The 19,827-nt window shown below is 39.5% G+C and overlaps 1 protein-coding gene across 3 annotated transcripts in view; it reads left to right on the forward strand.

The window, feature by feature from the left end:
- The window catches only part of LOC5570254 (myb-like protein AA), a 73,878-nt gene extending 55,019 nt beyond the window's left edge, over positions 1–18,859 (forward strand). For all 3 annotated transcript variants that reach the window (XM_021839802.1, XM_021839803.1, XM_001658984.2), the window contains exon 4: positions 16,987–18,859. In XM_021839802.1, the coding sequence (XP_021695494.1) occupies positions 16,987–17,384 (398 nt within the window). In that variant the 3' untranslated portion in view covers positions 17,385–18,859. The remainder of the gene's footprint in view (positions 1–16,986) is intronic.
- Positions 18,860–19,827: the final 968 nt, after the last annotated feature.

Genomic DNA, 19,827 nt, shown 5'->3' on the forward strand with positions numbered 1-19,827 from the left:
GACCATCCATAGTTTGTTTAATGATTAAATAAATGCAACATTGCCACGAAACAAATTTGTGTTCTCACAAGCATGAAAAAACGAGCTTCCCACTTGGTAATCCAACCTCGATTAAAGTCTCGGCATCAACACGCAAAAGCTGGGTTCAAATAACAATCCGGTGACGCGAGAACACGACCTATTAAGCTTTTGTCTTTGCAATGCACTGCCCATCAAAATTTGCAACTGAAAAAAAAACATTGCATTTCGGCGACGCGAAAAACGACACCTTTATTTTCAAAATGTGTGTAGTTAAAAGGAGTTAAATTTAAAAAATACAGTCAAATTTCCATGAGTCGATGCTCCATGACTCGATATCGACTTATGGAACCAGTGATATGACATAAATTTGATTGTGGACAAGCCGTTTAAAGTTTACATGGAAATTATTATGGGAAAAGCCAACCCTTTGCATTCGGTCATGTAACTCTTTGTCATAGCATTCGATGAGAACCTCTTCTTCTTTAGGGAAATATTATCAGCTACAACTTTGCCGAAAACCACATTTAGATTGAACGTCAGGCAAATTAGTATATTTAATATATATTTAAAATGAAAGGTTTAAATAAGGAATTCGGCAAATTGTGTTGTGTTTCTCCGAGATAATCGGCTGCCCTTCTTCAGTCTCTATCCTGAGGCTTAATAAGGGTGGGATTATGAATATGTTGACATTTAATTTAAATTATCACCTATATGGATTCGCATTATGCGTTTTACACAGTGTATTCTGTACTCTTTCGCCTTTGGCGACTTTAAATAGATACCGATCTGGTTTTTTCGTTGCTGGTCTTTTTCGTGCTGAGATTGCAAAAAGCTTAATCCTGCCTAGTTTGGGTAGTGGCTACGGTTAGGTTAGCTCAGATCAATCTTCAGCATAAAAGAACAGCAACGATCAATCTTTGCAGACTCATGCAAAATGGTGCAGCCCAAGTGGCGCTAGTTCAAGAACCCTACTTTCGTAGAGGAAACTTCTATCTAGGTAACCTTGTGGACCCAGTTTTTGCTACTTTCAGCAAACTTGAAATGGCAAACTCGCGCTCCATGCCCCGCGCATGCGTGCTCATAAATAAAGCAATCGTTGCTACACTCATTTCTGAGTTGACGATCAGAGATGTATGTGCTGTCACAATTGACGTTTCTGTTGGTGACCTCAACAGGAAATACGTCTATTGTTCGGTATATTTACCACATGATGAACCATCCCCAACGGATGACTTCAAACGAGTTGTCGTATACTGCGTAACAAAAGGCCTTCCGCTGATTGTGGGCAGTGATGCCAATGCTCATCACATCATCTGGGGTAGCTCAGATATCAATTTGAGAGGCTCCAGTCTGATGGAATACTTAAGTAGTACAGACCTTGGATTACTTAACATAGGCAATCGCCCAACCTTCATGGTTTCTAATAGAGAAGAAGTGTTAGACATAACGCTCTGCTCGAATAGAATCAGTCACGAGTTGACGAATTGGCATGTATCAGATGAGGAATCATTATCTGATCATCGCTACATCTTCTTTGAACATTCAAATGTAACTGCGCAGACTTTGCGTTTTAGGAATCCCCGATCAACAAACTGGGAACTCTATATTGAATTGGTTGCGACCAAATTTCATGGATATTCTCCGTCCATTGAAAATCCGAATGATCTGGATGATGCCGTTGATACTACAACATCCTACATTATGGAAGCTTTTGAAGAAGCATGTCCTCTGCGGTCTGAAAAGACTACAAGAGGGACCCCATGGTGGAATTCCGATCTGACTAGACTCAGGAAACAATGTAGAAGGAGTTGGAACAGACGCCGTTCAGCTGGATCAGAGTCGTTCAAGTCGGCTCGCAAGGCTTACAAGAAGGCTCTTCGTTCTGCTGAACGATCCGGCTGGAAAAACCTTTGTACAAATGTTTCCAGTTTGAGTGAAGTCAGTCGGCTGAACAAAATCCTTGCAAAATCTAAGGATTTCCAAGTGAACGAAATTCGCTTACCTAATGGTGATTTTACTTCTTCCGATGAAGAAGTTTTAGAATGTTTATTCAATACACACTTCCCCGGATGTGTGGACATAGCATCTACGGATGAACCAAATGTCTTTTCATGTAGTTACGAGTCTCTGGCCTCGGCTCGCAGTATAGTAACTACTGAATCGATTCAATGGGCACTTAATAGTTTTGCTCCTTTCAAATCTCCAGGAGCGGATGGGATTTATCCTATTCTGCTCCAAAAGGGATTTGAGTTTATCAAACATGTTTTGAAAAAGCTACTTGTAAGCAGTTTTGCTACCGGGTACATTCCCAGATCCTGGCGTGATATTACTGTAAAGTTTATCCCGAAAGGAGGTCGTGCGTCGTATGAAGAAGCGAAAAGTTTCAGACCAATCAGTCTGACCTCTTTTCTTCTGAAATGTCTGGAACGCATTATCGATCATCACATCCGTGATGTTTATTTGGCAAACATGCCTCTCATGTGAATCAACATGCTTACCAATCTGGAAAGTCCACAGTGACTCTTTTACACAAAGTTGTATACGATATCGAGAAAGCATTCGCTCAGAAGCAATCCTGCTTGGGTGTTTTCTTGGATATTGAGGGTGCCTTTGATAACGTGTCTTTCGATGCCATATTGGAAGCCGCACGAAATCATGGGCTACCTACAATGATTACCAATTGGATTCATCAAATGCTCAAAAACCGACATCTCTTCTCGGCGTCAAGCAGCGATTCGAAAATTAAGTATTTGCGGATGCCCCCAAGGGGGAGTCTTGTCACCACTTTTGTGGAATCTCGTAGCAGATACGCTATTGAGGCAACTCAATAATAGCGGTTTTCCAACATATGGATTTGCCGACGACTATCTAGCTCTGATAGTTGGTATGTGCATAAGCACCCTATTCGACCTGATGCAAAGTGCTCTTCAGGTAGTCGAGAGTTGGTGTCGCCAATATGGCCTTTCGGTTAACCCGAATAAAACATCTATTGTTCTGTTTACGGAAAGACGAAACCGCGATGGAATTCGACCTTTACGTCTTTTTGGCACTGAGATTAATGTGACTGATCAAGTAAAGTATGTCGGAGTCATTCTAGATTCCAAACTTTCATGGACACCTCACATTGATTTCAGAGTCAAAAAAGCTTGCATGGCCTTCGGTCAATGCCGGCGAACCTTTGGTAAAACTTGGGGCCTCAAACCCAAATATATCAAATGGATTTACACAACAGTTGTTCGACCAATATTGGCATATGGATGTCTTGTGTGGTGGCAAAAGGGTGAAGTGAGAATAATCCAATCAAAATTGGGCCATCTCCAAAGGATGTGCTTGATGGCGATGTCTGGTGCGTTCTCTACAACTCCCACAGCAGCGCTCGAGGCCCTTTTCGACGTTGCGCCACTACACATATATCTTAAACAAGAAGCACTTTCTTGCTCTTACCGTTTATGGGTACTGGATCTACTGGAGAAAAATCCAGTGAATCGTAGATCTACACTGCCCATAAACGCATAACTGTCCCATGTGAATAGGAAATCCAGCAAACATGGGACTGACATGCATTTATGGGCAGTACACACACTTCGTTGTTTCCACTTTTGGTGAATTGGGACAAAATTGTCCTTGCTCCAAGTGATCTCACAATTGCTTGTCACTTTCCTTACAGGACATTTATCACACAATTCCCTTCACGAGAAGAGTGGACGTCTGGCTATTTGGAAAGAAGTATATCAAACAATATAGTATGTTACACTGATGGCTCCCTTCTTGAAGGTAGAGCTGGTGCAGGAGTATATTCTCGTGAGCTAAGGCTGAATCAGTTTTACTCACTTGGTAGAAACTGCACCGTTTTTCAGGCGGAAATATTTGCCCTTATGTGTGGAGTGCAATCAGCACTTCAGTGATAGTTGTGACTCCGATTATGGAACTTCGTATCACCTGATATGTAACTGTCCAGTTTTTGCGCAAATGCGATTCCAATTACTTGGTAAACACTTATTAAGTGAAACTGAATTCAGAAGCCTGAATCTTCAGGACATTCTGTTATTCTTAACCCGCTGTGGTAATGAGCTATAGGCTCTCTTTACGCTCATGCGTTTTGCAGTGCCCTTTTTAGGGCGCTGTTCGAACCCATTGTGGTATGGAGCTACATGCTCTCATTTCGCTTATGCGATCTTCCCTCTTCAAGGGACCCTACTCCTATTTCCTCCCATCTTTCCCTTTCCTTTCCTCTCCCATCGGGTAGATGATGAAATAGGCTCAAATATGGCGATGGCACAAATCTCCCAACTGGTGGGGAACGTGCCTTTGGAGCCGGCCTTCTGATACCTGATACCTGATATTTAATATATATTTAAAATGAAAGGTTTAAATAAGGAATTCGACAAATTCATTAGCTATTATTTATTCCAAAGTCTGCACCATGCTAAGATGATCACCCAATTATTTTCAGAGCAGCACTGTCTTTCTGCAATAGAACATAGTAGCCTGGATTACTTTGATGTATTCCTCTCGCCAGGAGCTGTATTGTTGCCTGCCGAGCAGTTCGTGAAGCATGCTACATGCAAACCCACTTTGTAATTGAGAATAGCAAGTTAAACTGATGATCTGCCAAAATGTGGTCTTCGACAAAATTGTATTTGGGAAGATTTCGCTTTAGAAGGGCATGTTTAGTTTTCAAAAGAATATTATGATAAAGTTAGAGAATATTATGATAAAGCAGTAGTTCCCAACCATTTCGGTGCTGTGAAGCTTAACAAACGTCTCGCGGACCCTCAAAGGTGAATGTTCCTAAAACAAAATGCAATTAACAAAATGCAAGAATCCTGCTTTGACCAGCATCTTTTCAAAAGTATGACAAGGAACTTCATAAACAATTTTGATAAAATTCAACAAAAAATAATGCAAAGACAGTAGCATAAATCCCTTGGGCACCTTCATCTTTCACTTTAACATTATGGATGTTTCTCCATCCGAAGGTCAGAAACGCTGCAGTAAATCGCATTTATGTCCGGTTTTCGAATAGAGTATATGAAAACTTGGGACAACAACGATTCACTGTTAGATGGTGAACTTCTCTCTGCCGAAACTTTACAATTAAAATGTTTCTTCAACGCATTTTAGCCCAAATATGACCTCAGTAGCTTTTAAAATATTCTGCCACGTGAAACAAAAGTGCAAGAAATATACATTATTCAACATTCTAAATCTCACTAGTTTCTCAACAAAAAATATTCTCAGGAGTCAATTGAGTTCTAAAGCCCTGTCCCAATTTTAGTACCGAACGCTAAAGTATTGGTCAGAAACACATATTCACCCAATATTTAAATGCATTTTGTTGGTTTACGACCAAAAAACATTTTTCCTGATTTATGAGATTTTGTCACATTCCTTGGTTCAAACTGAAATTTAGGATGTATTTTGTTTTCCTGTCTCTTCTGAAATGTCGTATAGGAACAACCCCAGTGTTATAAAGTTGAGCCCCTGTGGTGTTTTTGTCGACTAAGTGAACGTCAAACATGATCAAAAGTGTCAAGGTTCAACCCATTTTTTGAAACCCTACCTAATAAAAAAAGTGTAAGACCCAATTGATGATTTTATCAGAAATCGTCAGGTCTGGATACTCTGCATTGAATATTTAAAAAGACTTGCTAATAGGCTCCTATGCTCTGCTATATTCTGCTGTGGGGAGATTTTTTCAGAAGTTTCGCCAGGAAATCTTCGAAAGCTTTGTCAGATAACCGTGAGGAATCTACGCAGAAATGTACCAAAGGTTACTGCGACAAATATCGATCGAAAATTTTACTTGAAAACTTAATGAAAGATTCACTCGACTTCCGCGAATGTTATTTGTAAAAGCTGTGAAAAATATTGCGTTGTTCACTAATTGCAATAACCAACAAAGTTCTTAGAAATTCTTGGAGGATCTTGCTAGGAAGCTGGTAAAATCTGCCAAGCTTTAAACTATTTTCAAGATTACACTGAATTGAACTAGAACGGATCCGCGTTAAGTAATCATCTCTGGCTTGCTATGTAAGACAACAGAATGATATTGAAGGTAATTTCCCAGTATTATCACAGTTGAATGAAACAAAACGACCTAAAATAATTGAAAGACGCAAAATTTGCTACTGGGTAATTAGACAGCGTCCATTTATTACGTAATGCTAAAATTGGCGTCCGTGACGCTTTGTGTATGAAAAATTTCATTTTTTGTTTGAGCCAAAATGTTTAAGTGGGCCTTTGTGGACGGCGCTTAATATATTAGGAACAGATTCCTCATATCAAGAGAAACGAAACTTATTCTCAATGGCTTCACGGACCCCCTGAGAGCTCATTACGGCCTCCTAGGGGTCCGCGGACCACCGGTTGAGAAACCCTGTGATAAAGGGTAAGAGGGCTGAAGACAAAAGTTTGACTTTTTCCAAAGTAATTTCCATATAAACTTTGGCGTGTGCACAGTCAAATTTCTGTCAAGTCACTTCAAACTTTGGGAGAATGATATTTATTATAATTGACATCGTTTGAGCATAGGGGAGCCAAAACTTAGAAATGAAGTCTTTCTATAAATGTTTGTATTGCTAAAGATCATTTATGATGAGTAAAGAAAATTGAGGTTTGTCAGGATAGATCCTTCTAGGACCAATCCAATACCCACGTAGACTTAACAATGCCACATACCGAGAAGTTGTTCAGGGTGGTTCATGTATGTTTTCAGACTCCGAAATGGAACATTATGGAACGTCGAGGCCATATTCTGCACCCTGACACAGCCCTCAGCGCATCTCGACCCGCGTCCCATAAAGCCAAAACCGCATACTCATCGTTCGGAGAGAAAAAAAAATCCGTCTCCGGTCGACGACGATGACGTCGCCATCGATGTCCCTGACGAGACCGCGGTTGTTGTGAAACACACTCGTCGGCGGTCATCTTGTGGACACCACCAAGATAGGTACCCACCATACAAACGCGTCGACACGTATATTTTCGTGGCGATTTCGGCTTACCGCTGCTGGCTACCCGGTTTCGCTGACGAAACTGCGCATATCCAAAGATGGTTCCTACCTAAACCCACCTAGAGGATAGGGCACTGCGGGGGAGGAGGCGGTGAAGGTGGCATGGCGACGACTGCGATTGGCAAGGCGAGTGTGTGTGGACGTGGTTGAAGACGAGTGAAGCGAGGAGTGTCCGGTCTCCGTCCGATCCAGCAGCACACACGCCATTGCTGGTAGTCAGTCGTTCGGATGCCTCGTTTTTCTCGCTGCCCGAAGGGTGGGGGAATTAGCACATCGGAAAGGAATTTGCTAGCCCGAGATGTTTTCGCTTTTCTGGCGAAGGGGAGACAAGTGAAGGTTTCTGGAAGGTGGGTCTTCTTCGTCCTACATACTTCCCGGAAACTTATTCATAGTAGGCGATTGAAGTAGGCAACTGAAGAAAGGCTTGCTTGGATCGATTATACGCGTCAATCAGACTGCCTGCTTGGATACGGTAGTTCGTCAACGTGCTAGACTAATAGGAATGCCAAATTGAGTAAACCCCTAGTTTAACGAAGCTCTCCAAGAAATTCACTTTCATTGGTGTCTATGTCTTGACGCGAATTTTGCTTTCATCAACCATTCGAAAGATGTCTATCGAAAGCCCGTTTATACCTGTTGTCTTGGTTCGGGCTCAGCTGAGCAAGAATGGATCCATCTAAATCGCTAAAGTAAAGCAAAGACCGCTAAGCGGAATAGACGTAATGAAAACAAACTATAAAATAATAATCATACATGCTTCTCTCGTACACTGCTCACGTACGGAACCATTTGTATGTCAGTAGTGTAACTAGCGGACCATTATCATCGTCGACGCACACATGCGCGCCTACACGTGGCAGTCAGTCCGTACGACAAACGGTGCGTGTTGTAGGTATCAAAACTGATGAGGATCGGCTACAAACAGTCAGCCAGTCAACCACATGTTGCGAACGATCCGTTCCGTTTCAACTAGCAGAGACGAAGTCGCTTCTCTCTGAAAGCATACGTTCATGGTTTTTTGTTTGCGTTATGCCACTTCACGCTGGTCGGACGATATACCTTTCTCATCTGCTGAAAGGCTTTAATTTCTCACCGGAAGCGTGCTTTGGGTGGAAGGCATCTAGGATGAAGGCTCATATTCCAGTAGGCTAAGCTTCTATGAACATGTTCGACCTCAAAATTGATGTTCAAGTCATACTATTCTTGACCTTTGCATTAGTTTTTCTACAGTGCTTTGAAACACCAAGAGACAGAGACTTTATCCGTAAAAACGCCATATTATGGTGGCCCACATGATCAGTAAGTCTTTGTACCATTGTTGTAGTCTGACAACTATTCTTGCCTAGTCTTGACAAGACCATACGCATCGCTAGGTGGATTGTTCAGAGGGGTTTTCAATCATTGGTTTTATTCCAGTCATTCCCATTGCCATTACACACATTCATCAGGTGGTTTTGTTGAGAATCACACAAGCGTTGTTGGCCTCTGCTGCTGTATTCGTTTCCCGAGTGGAATGGGACTGAGCTGCTACATGGCCATATCTCTCCCTGCACACACACGGTTCGTATAGTCCGTATTATAGACCGTAGTAGTAGTACAGGGTAGGGTAGGCTAATGGCACCAACTCGACTCGACACGGTTCGAGGTCACGCGGTTCGCGCTTCTGATGTGATCTCTCATTCTCCTCTCTCTCATCGGGGCTTCGAGGGATTTCAAACGAAACCCCAGTGGTCAGATATCGGACGGATACACTAATGCTTCTAAATCAAAACAAAACAGAAAATGAAACTGGGATCCATGGACTCGCACATCGGTATCGCAAAGCAAGAGAGTATTGTAATCGGAATCTAATTGAGAGAATGAAGAGCAAAATGAGCAAAGAGAACTAGAGAAGCACAATCACACAAAGAGCACGTTAGCTATCACACAACGAACGTTAAATGCCGCAGTTAAAAACACGACGAAACCCACAGTCAGCAGTCAATCGCAGCCTGTGAGTAGAGAAATTGAAGAGCAAAACAAAAAATATGAAAATGGTAATTATTTGGTGTTTTGCTTTGATTTGTTTGGGTTCAAACACGTCTGAAGGCCGCCGTGTGTGTACAATATAAGCTTAGATTTGCCTAACGGCCGTTAGATGAACTTGCACTTTTGGTTTTTGGGATGCGCTATAATTTGCATCAGGTTGAAGTCCGACTACATTAAATTATTTTAGCTGATTTTACACCTCTTATTAAACCCTGGAATGATCGGAAACATCGGAAAGCCTTAGGTTGTAAACGTTCAGAGCACGCCGTTCCTGTTTCTGCTCTATCTGTATATATTTTATATTAATTGAGAAGAACGAAGTTTGACACCAATCGCGCTTTCTCGAAGTCTAGTTGGGGATGAAATGCGTAATACAGGTATGTTCCGTTTTTATCACGTTCCGATTGTGTCACGTTCCGATTTCGTCAACAAATTATTTCGTTTTTATCAATACACAAAAAATGATTTTTTTTACCTTTCAAAATGTTTAGAATATAAACTAAATACCTATTTTGAAATGCTGTTCAATAGCATCTGAGTTGAATTTTCGACATTATGTTAATGTTGAGCACCTACGATACATAGTACGTGTCAAGTCATATACGCTTCAATCAGGTTTGACTCCTGCTTGTCCACTAATCAAATGGAGTTTTCAAACTTAGCATGGTTTGTTCGACAAGATCGACCCATTCTTCAACAATAAAGAGTTGCTCTGGCCACGTCCTAGAAACAACTGGTATTTGTGATTAGTTCAATACGTACTTAAAATAGTTGCAGAGACCTCATCATTTATATAACATGGCATCAAAGAACTTTCTATGTAAATTTGATTGACATAGGGGCTCTCCATAATTACGTAAGACATTTTAGGCAGTTTCTCGACCCCCCTTTCCTTATGGTATGATTTTTTGTATGAAAATATGGCATGTGTCAAACCCCTCCTCCCCCCATAACCTGTTACGTGATTAATGGACGATCCCATATATGTTTTGTTCTTTTTTATAAGGGTTGCACTTGGGATTGAACTCAAGGATGTTTGCGTTACGGCAAGACAGATGATCGAGTTTATTTTATTCTTGATAAGACTGTCGACCCCGTTACACCCTGGGCTTGGGATTATATTTTCCAGGGAGCGATGAATTTTGATAATTGATCGCTGTTGTTAGTAGTTTTGATTAGATGTTGGGTGAATTTCAAAGCAATGGCAACCTTTTTATTACAAAATTTAGATTTTATCTTCTGACCCAAAAATTCTGGTTAAAATACTGTACTATGCAGTTGGGCTGCACTAGGCTATCACTCATCAAAATTACTTTCACTTCGGGAAAATATAATTTCAAACTGGCGAGAAGATTACGAACTGAGGGTGGGTTAGGAGCACAATTAGACCCTTGAATGTGCAATGTGGGGTAGTAATTGGGAATGCCATTGACGGTTTGTAATCTTCTACGAGGTTTTCGAAAACCAACAGGGCGCGTGCACCAGGTTGCGGATAGGAGCAAAGGGAGATCAATAGCATCTACCTAAAATAATAGAACAAAAAGCCGTTCAATGATTAGGTAATGTTTTGCGATCTTCTATGGTGTTCTAGTACTATAAAATTCTTCACTCACTGGGAATTTTGGCCTTGATAATAACAATAGTGATAAAAACATAAAATAATACCTAATACTTGATAAGTACAATGTAGCTTCAATATAGTAATAAATGATATAAAATCAATTTTCTATACTTGACAAGGTTTTGAAGACAATCAATGAGTGAAAGAACTACCTATTAGAAAAGCCACATCAGCTAAGGCTATACATATACAAATGTTGGTCATAGGGTCATGGCGAGCATTCGGTATGTACGTCTATGATTGATTCTTATCTAATAGGGGCACTAGAAGACCACGCGGACAATTTCGAAACAAATTATTTTTATACATCGGTCTTACGATCCGAAAGGCTCAGCTATGCTGCAAAGTCATTTTAAAAGCTATTCATTACTACTGTTTAATTGTTTATAATTCTAACAAAACTACATAATTAACTCATTACTAATCACTGTTTCTATATTCTCTTTTTCTCTCCTTCTTATCTGTTGCATGATTATGAGCATCACTAATATAACGCATGAGCATGCACAATAAGAATAATTTCAGGATTGAAAGCAGTACATGGATACCTGGATAGAATAACTTCGAAAAGGGCGCTCAAAATATAATATTTCTGATCAGGGAAGTATTATTATTAAGGGTATGTAAAATTTTTCCATTATTAACACAAACAAATGAACTAATAATATCAAATATTTTTAAAATATTTTTATTTGAATCAGCATCGTCAATCAGTGCAAAAACAGATAAAGTTTGTAAAGTTATCACCATCGAATGAATTGCGCTCTGTATAGTAATGTTCAATCAGTATCAAAATCTCCTAAAGCTTTGTGTCGCATTGTGCCATCAGCAGCCCTCATATTGTTATTATTTTGTTGTTTATAAAATTTCTAGAAAGCGATCAGCATATTCTTTCTTACTTGTACAATGGCCGATCTATTTGGAATTTTAATAAGTCAAATCTAACTTCAAAATTCAAATTTAATTGCTTTCAGCACATTTACATTTTGCAGCATTAATCGCATTACTGTGTCAAGTCTTCTCCATTCCCTATACCCTACCCCAACCCTTCTTATCCTTTCCGATGGTGTTCAAGTGGTCCGCATAGACTATTACGGCCATTACCTATCCCTTCCCCCGGCTTTGGACTGACTTGCGCTCTCATTGCCCCACCAAACGCTGCAAAATGAAAATGAAAATGATAAGACTGTCGACCCCGTTACATTTTGAACATTATCTTCTATCTCCCAAAATCGATAGCTTCTTCTTCTTCTTTCTGGCGTTACGTCCCCACTGGGACAGAGCTTGCTTCTCAGCTTAGTGTTCTTATGAGCACTTCCACAGTTATTAACTGAGAGCTTACTGTGCCAATGACCATTTTTGCATGCGTATATCGTGTGGCAGGTACGAAGATACTCTATGCCCTGGGAAGTCGAGAAAATTTCCAACCCGAAAAGATCCTCGACCGGTGGGATTCGAACCCTCGACCCTCAGCTTGGTCTTGCTGAATAGCTGCGCGTTTACCGCTACGGCTATCTGGGCCCCATAGCATTGTATTGATTATGGCAAACAGTTATTGATTAGATTCTGGTCAAAAAGGTAGGGGAAGAGGTTCAGCAAAACTAAGCAATCTATGTAGAATTTTGGAAGCTCCACACAACAAGTTTACATCGAGGGAGATGGTCAAGTGCTGAAATAGCTGACAATTTCATAAACGTCACGCACGTCGGGTGAACTTTGAGCAGACATGAACCCCTTCCCCACATGGAGACTAAAAGATTAATTAGGAATTTATACCATTAGCCATATGCTTATTCATACAACTTTACAAAAGAGTTTCCTACCAAAATGTTCTAATTTGGTGATGCTTGTTCTAGAGTTTGTACACGTTTGTGTTTTGATAAACTTCTATGGAATGGAATGTGTTTGTGTTTGTATGTCACAAAATGGATTAAGAATTGGCTTAGACTTACATCATTATGTCACTGTTGCATTGGTCAAGTGTTCCGACGTGTTTGAGTGAAAGAAACGATTCGGAAAATTCTCTTGAATAACTGGAAAAATAACTGAAAACTAATTGTCGTCTTGTATGAGAGATTGCATGCTATTTTTCAGCAGCTTACTTGATGGCGAAACGAAGTTTGACGGGACCACTAGTATTTAATATTATTTTTACTTAACAAAAACCTAGAACTTTAGGTTAGTTAATTGCAAGTCTATTCGTGATCTAACGTAAATTTTAAAGACGATGGGGATGCTGCTCTAGATTGGCGATTAGTACATCCCTGGCGAAGTTGTTGGTAATAACTTTAGAAGAAAAGGACACTGAACGTCCACTGAAAGCATTAACGTGTCGGTATCTTTTGATAAGAAAAGAAATATCACCACAATCATTTTACTGATAAGATTTTCGTAATTCAAAGCACAGTAAACCTTAAATATTCATTTCAGTTTGCAAAACTTCCGCAACATAACTCCACATTTAATCGCCAATCGAGTGTGACCAAAAATGCAAAAAATGTACCTTAGCAAAAAAAAAACTCTCGGTTGATAACTGTGGCAGCGTTTTAGGAACACTAAGGTGAGAAGAAGGGGCCCAGATAGCCGTAGCGGTAAACGCGCAGCTATTCAGCATGACCATGCTGAGGGTCGTGGGTTCGAATCCCACTGGTCGAGGATCTTTTCGTAAAGGAAATTTTCTCGATTCCCAGGGCATAGAGTATCATCGTACCTGCCACACGATATACACATGCAAAAATGGTCAACCGGCAAAGAAAGCTCTCAGTTAATAACTGTGGAAGTGCTCATAAGAACACTAATCTGAGAAGCAGGCTTTGTCCCAGTTGGGACGTAACGCCAGAAAGAAGAAGAAGAAGAAGGTGAGAAGAAGGCTCTTTCTCAGTTGGGATGTAATGCCATAAAGAAAAAGAAGAAGAAGCAGAAAGATTAGGATGAACAGCAGAAAAAGAAGTTGTTTCTTGATTAATCTTTCTTGACCAAAAACAAAAACAATGATCAGCTTGACGCACTTCCTTGTAGTTATTTTTAAATATATGACGCACCTTACGATTCAAAGGACATTTATGTGATTATCATTTTAATATTCTATATTACATTTATTGAAATTTTAACCAAGAAAACTAAAACCATTAATGATTTATTAGAAAATCATATTGATTGATAGGAGTTAGCAATCAGCTTTTATTATGAACCTATACTGCCCATACTCGCATAACAGTCCCATATTATATGGGATTTCATATATAAATGGGACTGTTATGCGAGTATGGGCAGTATAAGTATGAACAATCTTAATGCTCCTCACAGCTCCTAAACATCGATATTGTACGTTTATATGATGAAAATTTGTATTATCCTTACAAAACTGCCACTATCTTTTCAAATTTGTAAAATATTTTGTCCAAGAAAATTAGTCCGTTTTTGTCACGGTTCCGTTTTGTCAACTGAAAATTACCGATCGTGTTGATAAAAACGAAACTTGCCTGTACCGTTTAGTGATTTGAAGTATTACTTGAAATTACAATTCTTGCCTTCATGACACTCCAATGAGCCTGTGAATGCTATAAAACGTTTGACTTTTACTGTGCGCCCTGCTTTCAAGTTACCCGTGAGAGAGAGCGAGAAAGCACAAACACACGGCGCACAGTAAAAGTCAGAAGAACATAAGAATTTATAGCACGTACAAAGGCTCATGCTGCAAAGATCTTTGTCCTGGTCAAATTAACCAATGAAATTCAAAGGTCAATCAATTAGCGAGCCACGGAATCAAGACCAATTGTGTTCGGATCGCGAGTGCTAAAAGATATTCGTGTTCAGTCTAAGGTGAATTGCTAACTGGTGAGTTCGTTTCATGCTTATGATAAAATTTATGTAATTTGCAAACGAACTTTGGATGGTTCGTCACAAAAGTGCAACATAAACACTTATTCCTATTATTTATAAATGTGATATACACATACCTTTCTGTCTTACTAAAAATAAATTTGAATGGTTCGACATTATACATGTCGACGTACTTGTGTTCCTTCTTCTACTAATATCTTTTCAGCACGTTACAAAAATGCAAAACTAGTTTTAAGATGAAACAGTTTGGAATCTAACTTCTAAGATTGTACTTAAACTGCAAAGGCACTAATTTCGCGAAGAAAGCATCCAATAACAGTGTACTTTTTATCTTGGCTTTGTGCACTGGCAGAAAGTTAAAAAAATATCATGAACGTTTGCCTACTATTTTTTCCAGTTTAGTCAGTGCCTTTGAAAACGTAAGTAGGGTCACAAGTCGGCCATTGTGATGGACATATCTGAATTCCGAAATGTTTCACCTCAAGTAAGAATCGTATTTTTCCTTCTTATTCATGGACCAAAGCTAACTCCCAATGTTTTTCCTCTCTCACACCCTTCCCGTGGGCGTTGTGGATTTGCTGAGGTATTCTCGGTCTCTAGAAGCAACAATCGTTAAACACTAACATACCTTGCCCATCCCAGCTGACTGTTTAAACTTGGCCGGCGCCGTTATTGATAATACTAGAGCTGCTAAAATTGTACTTCGAGAGAAAGTGGAAAGTCCCAACCCTTCTTCATTTGAATCTAAGTACAATTCTTACCGTTCCGATCAATCACGGAATAGCAGCCATTGACATGTACAGTCAGTCTATGCTATGCTCTACTAAGAACTGCCGCCTAGTTCTCATGATTGTGTTCTTGTAAATATGAGGTTTGACTTCGATTCATCTTCACTTTAAAGCTGCATAAGTTTTACTCAGTTGGTTGACACTTTACCATTTTTCTAGCGAAATCCTAAAAATAATTTAATGCTTGAAGTTCAATCTGCATTTAAAAAAGCCCATACCTAATGGGTAAAGTAGTAAAATACTTCTGTTTGGATAGTCTGGTGCTATCAAAGATCTTGCTTCGACCAACTCAGGGTCGAGGTTTCGTAACGCATGTCGAACTTAAATTGAGGAACTGAATCCAGTTAACACTGTACATACACCTTGCATGAGTACATCGCTGAAAAGTATTGGCCGATAGCCATTAAGGTAAAGCTGCATCGAAGCCAAACTTCGAATTTTCAAGAGCACAAATCTAGAGAATCAGACGACCGTTCGCCGAAAATGCGAAGATTGCTTTGATGCAGCTTTGCCTTAATGGAGCATCTCATTATTTTAATTTCTCTGGGCCAGCTATTACTAGGCTCAGATTAGTTCCAGGGCGTCAACTTCGGTGGCAAAAGTGTTTAAAAGAATGTGTCTAAGCAGAATTACAGTCTTCAGGTTAGAGCCACTAGCGATTCAACTATGTGTGTATGATAATTGTAAATCCGAATATCGAATATGATATCATTTGATATATAATTATTCAGTTATGTCCCACTGCGATTCCAAGTACTAGATAGATACTTCTATGTAAAGTGAACCTAATTTCAGAAACCTAAACCTTTAGAACATTTTGTTATTCTTAGCTCGTTGTGGTGTTTCCACTCATGTATTTTGTGGTCCTCTCTTGTGGAATAAGGCTATATGCTTTCAATTCGCTTATGCAATTTTTCTTCTTCAAAGGACCCTTATTTCCTCCAATATATGGCGATGGTAAGATTCGCTCAATTAGTTCAATGTCGAGTTGTGGCGATTGCCAGTTTGACCTGTTCAATATATCTTGGAACTATTTGAAATAAACATTAGATTTCGGCTTTCAACTAAAAAACCGTCAAAGTAACTACCTATTTTGGTATTTTTGAACAGGTAAAGTATTGATACGAGGTGCTAGTGCATTGAAAGCTTCAGACTTCTGGCTTAGCGAGCTATGGAATGCATTGCCGTAATCCGGAGTCAAATTGATCAGTTGGGGAGTAATAAACAATCTCTTTCCAAGATGTCTCGCATAACTTATGATCTCGCCCTAAAAGCCATTGGTAACCACGTGTGTAGCTCGGTGTTTTCGAGCATTTGAATGGATTTTCACATTATTTAACAACGTTATACTGAAGAGAGGATCATTCTCGATCTGCTAGTGGTGTTGGTTTGGTTGCTTATTCATTCATTTGTCCAGAAACAAAGAGCTACACATGTAGTTACCAATGGCTTTTAGGGCGTTATCCCATATTATGCGAGATGTTTACGATTTGTTCACATTACAGACATTCAATTTTTCTACTTTCTAATGTAACACAACTTGGCTAGACAAAAGTTTACGGTAGAGCTATATATATATTTTTTAAATCCCCAAAGTCAGCAGTTGAAATCCATATCTGATGACATGAGCAAAAATTATTCACTAATCAATTCTGTCTTCTTCCCACAGATTCATCCGAGTACGATTCCAGTTACCAAAATGCGGTCGAGGAGGAACTCGCCGCCTACAAACAGCTTCAGCAGATGAAGGCCATCAAAGCGGCAGCCGCCGTAATTCCGGCATCGCTCAAATCGGAACTGACGGTAACGCCGGCTGTCAACCACAACAACAACAACAAGAGCAGCAATTTCAACCGGATCAGCACCGGAAGCAACAGCAGCAACAGTGCAAGCCCTCCGAGCTCATCCGCAGCAACAACGAACGGTACCATCAACTATAAGGAAAAGTACGAGCAAGCCCTGAAGGAGCTGTTCGCGTGCCGTAAGATAGTCAAGAACCAGAACAACGCCATCAAACAGCTCCAGGGGGAGATAGATTTCCTCAACCAGCTGCTAAAGGAGAAATGATCTCGTTCCGGGTGATCGAGCCGTGGAAATAGTTTTAGTCGGGTGCCAACAACAGTTTGCTCTTAGGACTTACTCTAGGACGTGTGCGTTGTGTAAGTCGTTCGTGTGCTGTTCGGCCACGATGCCCTCTCGAGGTGGGACCATCGTGGCCACAATTACGTTTCTCTTTTTTACATAGTCTAGTACTGGAGACAAGCTTTTAAGTCATCGGAGGTAGTACAAGGATAGATCGAGTCCTGTTAGAAGTTAGTATTAAGATTTGATTTAATCGTACAATTATATTTACCACAAAATACAAAATGGAGTGGACATATTTTGAACTGTTCTGCTCCGCCTGTAGTGCCAGATGAAATAATAAATGATACCTACGTTTTCGGAACGAGAGAAGCAGTATTTTTCGTTCTCCTCGTCGAAACATGCTAGTTAACCATCATCACTTCTACATTAGTCATAGTTACCATCCTATGATCCTATGATCCTATTTATTTTTCTGCGTGCATACATTCCAATAGTGAACCAAATTTGATTGCATGAAATCTCCCGCAAGTTTTTACTAATAAGCTGCAAATTTCGTACTGTTAAGTTGTAGAAAAGAAGCAAAAGTATGCCAGTACTAACGAGCAGGATCGTATTCGCGATTTCGAAATAAGTTTATTTACTATATCTGTAAAAACAGAAATCTCAGGTGCGCCAAAAAAAGCACCTGGCTCCTCTGGGTACGGAGTCCCAAACACCCAGATCTATACGAAAACACAAAACAGGAGAATATTGCGCCTTTCAAACGAGTGTAGTCTGAAAATCTAATCAAATGACAAAGTGAAAAATAAAGATAGGTTTATATATACCATAAACTCTTACAAAAAAGCGGTTTCGAGAATAAAGAAGGTGTTTGAAGTAAAGTAAAAACGTTTCCTACCAAAATCCGTACACACTTTGGGAAAGGAGCGGAAACGAACACGTTAGTCATAGAATCGGAAACGAGTATTCTGGTTCTGGTTACTTGATTCAATTACACAAACACTTTAAAATGCAAAAAAAAAATACAAGAAAAATATATTGGAAATAGCTTATATTATACCCCTATATACATATTTAAGAAAACAAAATGGGTTCAACCAAATGAATTAAAAATGCCAGCATTAGCTTAGAATGTGTACCAGACAAAAGTATGAGGACACGATTCAAATGTTGTGAAACGAAATACAAGCATACTTCGATATAACGTAACTAACTTTTTTACTGTACGCTACGAGGAAGTATGCTTGTATTTCAGAACAATATAAATACTTTTGTTTGGTACTGTATGTGGGAAACGGTGGAAGCCAAAATCAAGTTGAAAAGGATACGTTTTACCTAGCGCTGCGTGCGCTTCTACAACACGGAACAAAACCAAATGGAACAATGGAAAACAAATGGACAGTCGCTTTCTGTTGCTGATAAATTTGATCGGGATAATATAGATTCTAAACATTGTACGACGTTTGAGTTGCTTATTGAATGAAAATATGAGAAAACCCAAATGTTTGTCTACCAAAATAGCCACGAGTAAGAAGTCTTGTGATGCTGTACACTTCACAGCGTGTGAAATATGTTGTTATGTGGCGATAAAACATAAAAATCGACCTGCAAAAATCTTACAAAACTACCAAAAATGGGCGACCAGGAACTTTAGAAACTTTATGCTTGAAAAAAAAATAGAACGAACAGGAACAAAAACAGGCCAAGAGACAGAACGGGAACCGTTAAGAGACCACATAGGACAAGAACCTTCGAGACAACAAAAATATTTCAAACAGAAATCAGGAAATTGAAGTTTCCATAACATTGTTTTTAGAAAATCCGACCAGTCATTTTTCTAGGATTTTTTTAATTTGTTTGGGAATTACATTGTATTACTGCTCGTACTGCTGTATGCATTTTTATCAATAATATTTTCTGGACTTTCATCAGAAACTAATTCAGAAATTTGCCAAAAGAATTCATGTATTGATTTGTTACGGTCTTATTAACCCTCAAAGCCCCGGGACAGACCTTTTATTTTCTATTGACTGATGCTGAGCAACAAAAAAGTTTGATGAAATGCGGTTTTCACTATGAACGATGGGATGAGTTAGGCTTCCTGTGAGTGAGGTTTGCAAACCGGAACTTCAGGTCTGGGCATGTTTCTCAACAGGAAACACAGCGTAACCAAAATGACATTTTTGCGTGTCTCTAGTAGATTTGGGGTTGCTGTATCTGATGCCGTTCTCATAAATGTTCCAGCACGTCACAATTTTTAACTACAGGGCGCCAAAGTTGTACAAACATGAAACATGAAATTTAAGGTTTGATTTATTAAACTTTTTTGTGATCTAATCCACCAAGCATGCAATATATGACATTATATTTTATTTCAGATATAATGTGGTAAAATTGCACGATTAAATTTAGATTAAATTGATTT

This window comes from Aedes aegypti, chromosome 2 (assembly GCF_002204515.2).
Source record: "Aedes aegypti strain LVP_AGWG chromosome 2, AaegL5.0 Primary Assembly, whole genome shotgun sequence".
NCBI classification, from domain to species: domain Eukaryota; kingdom Metazoa; phylum Arthropoda; class Insecta; order Diptera; family Culicidae; genus Aedes; species Aedes aegypti.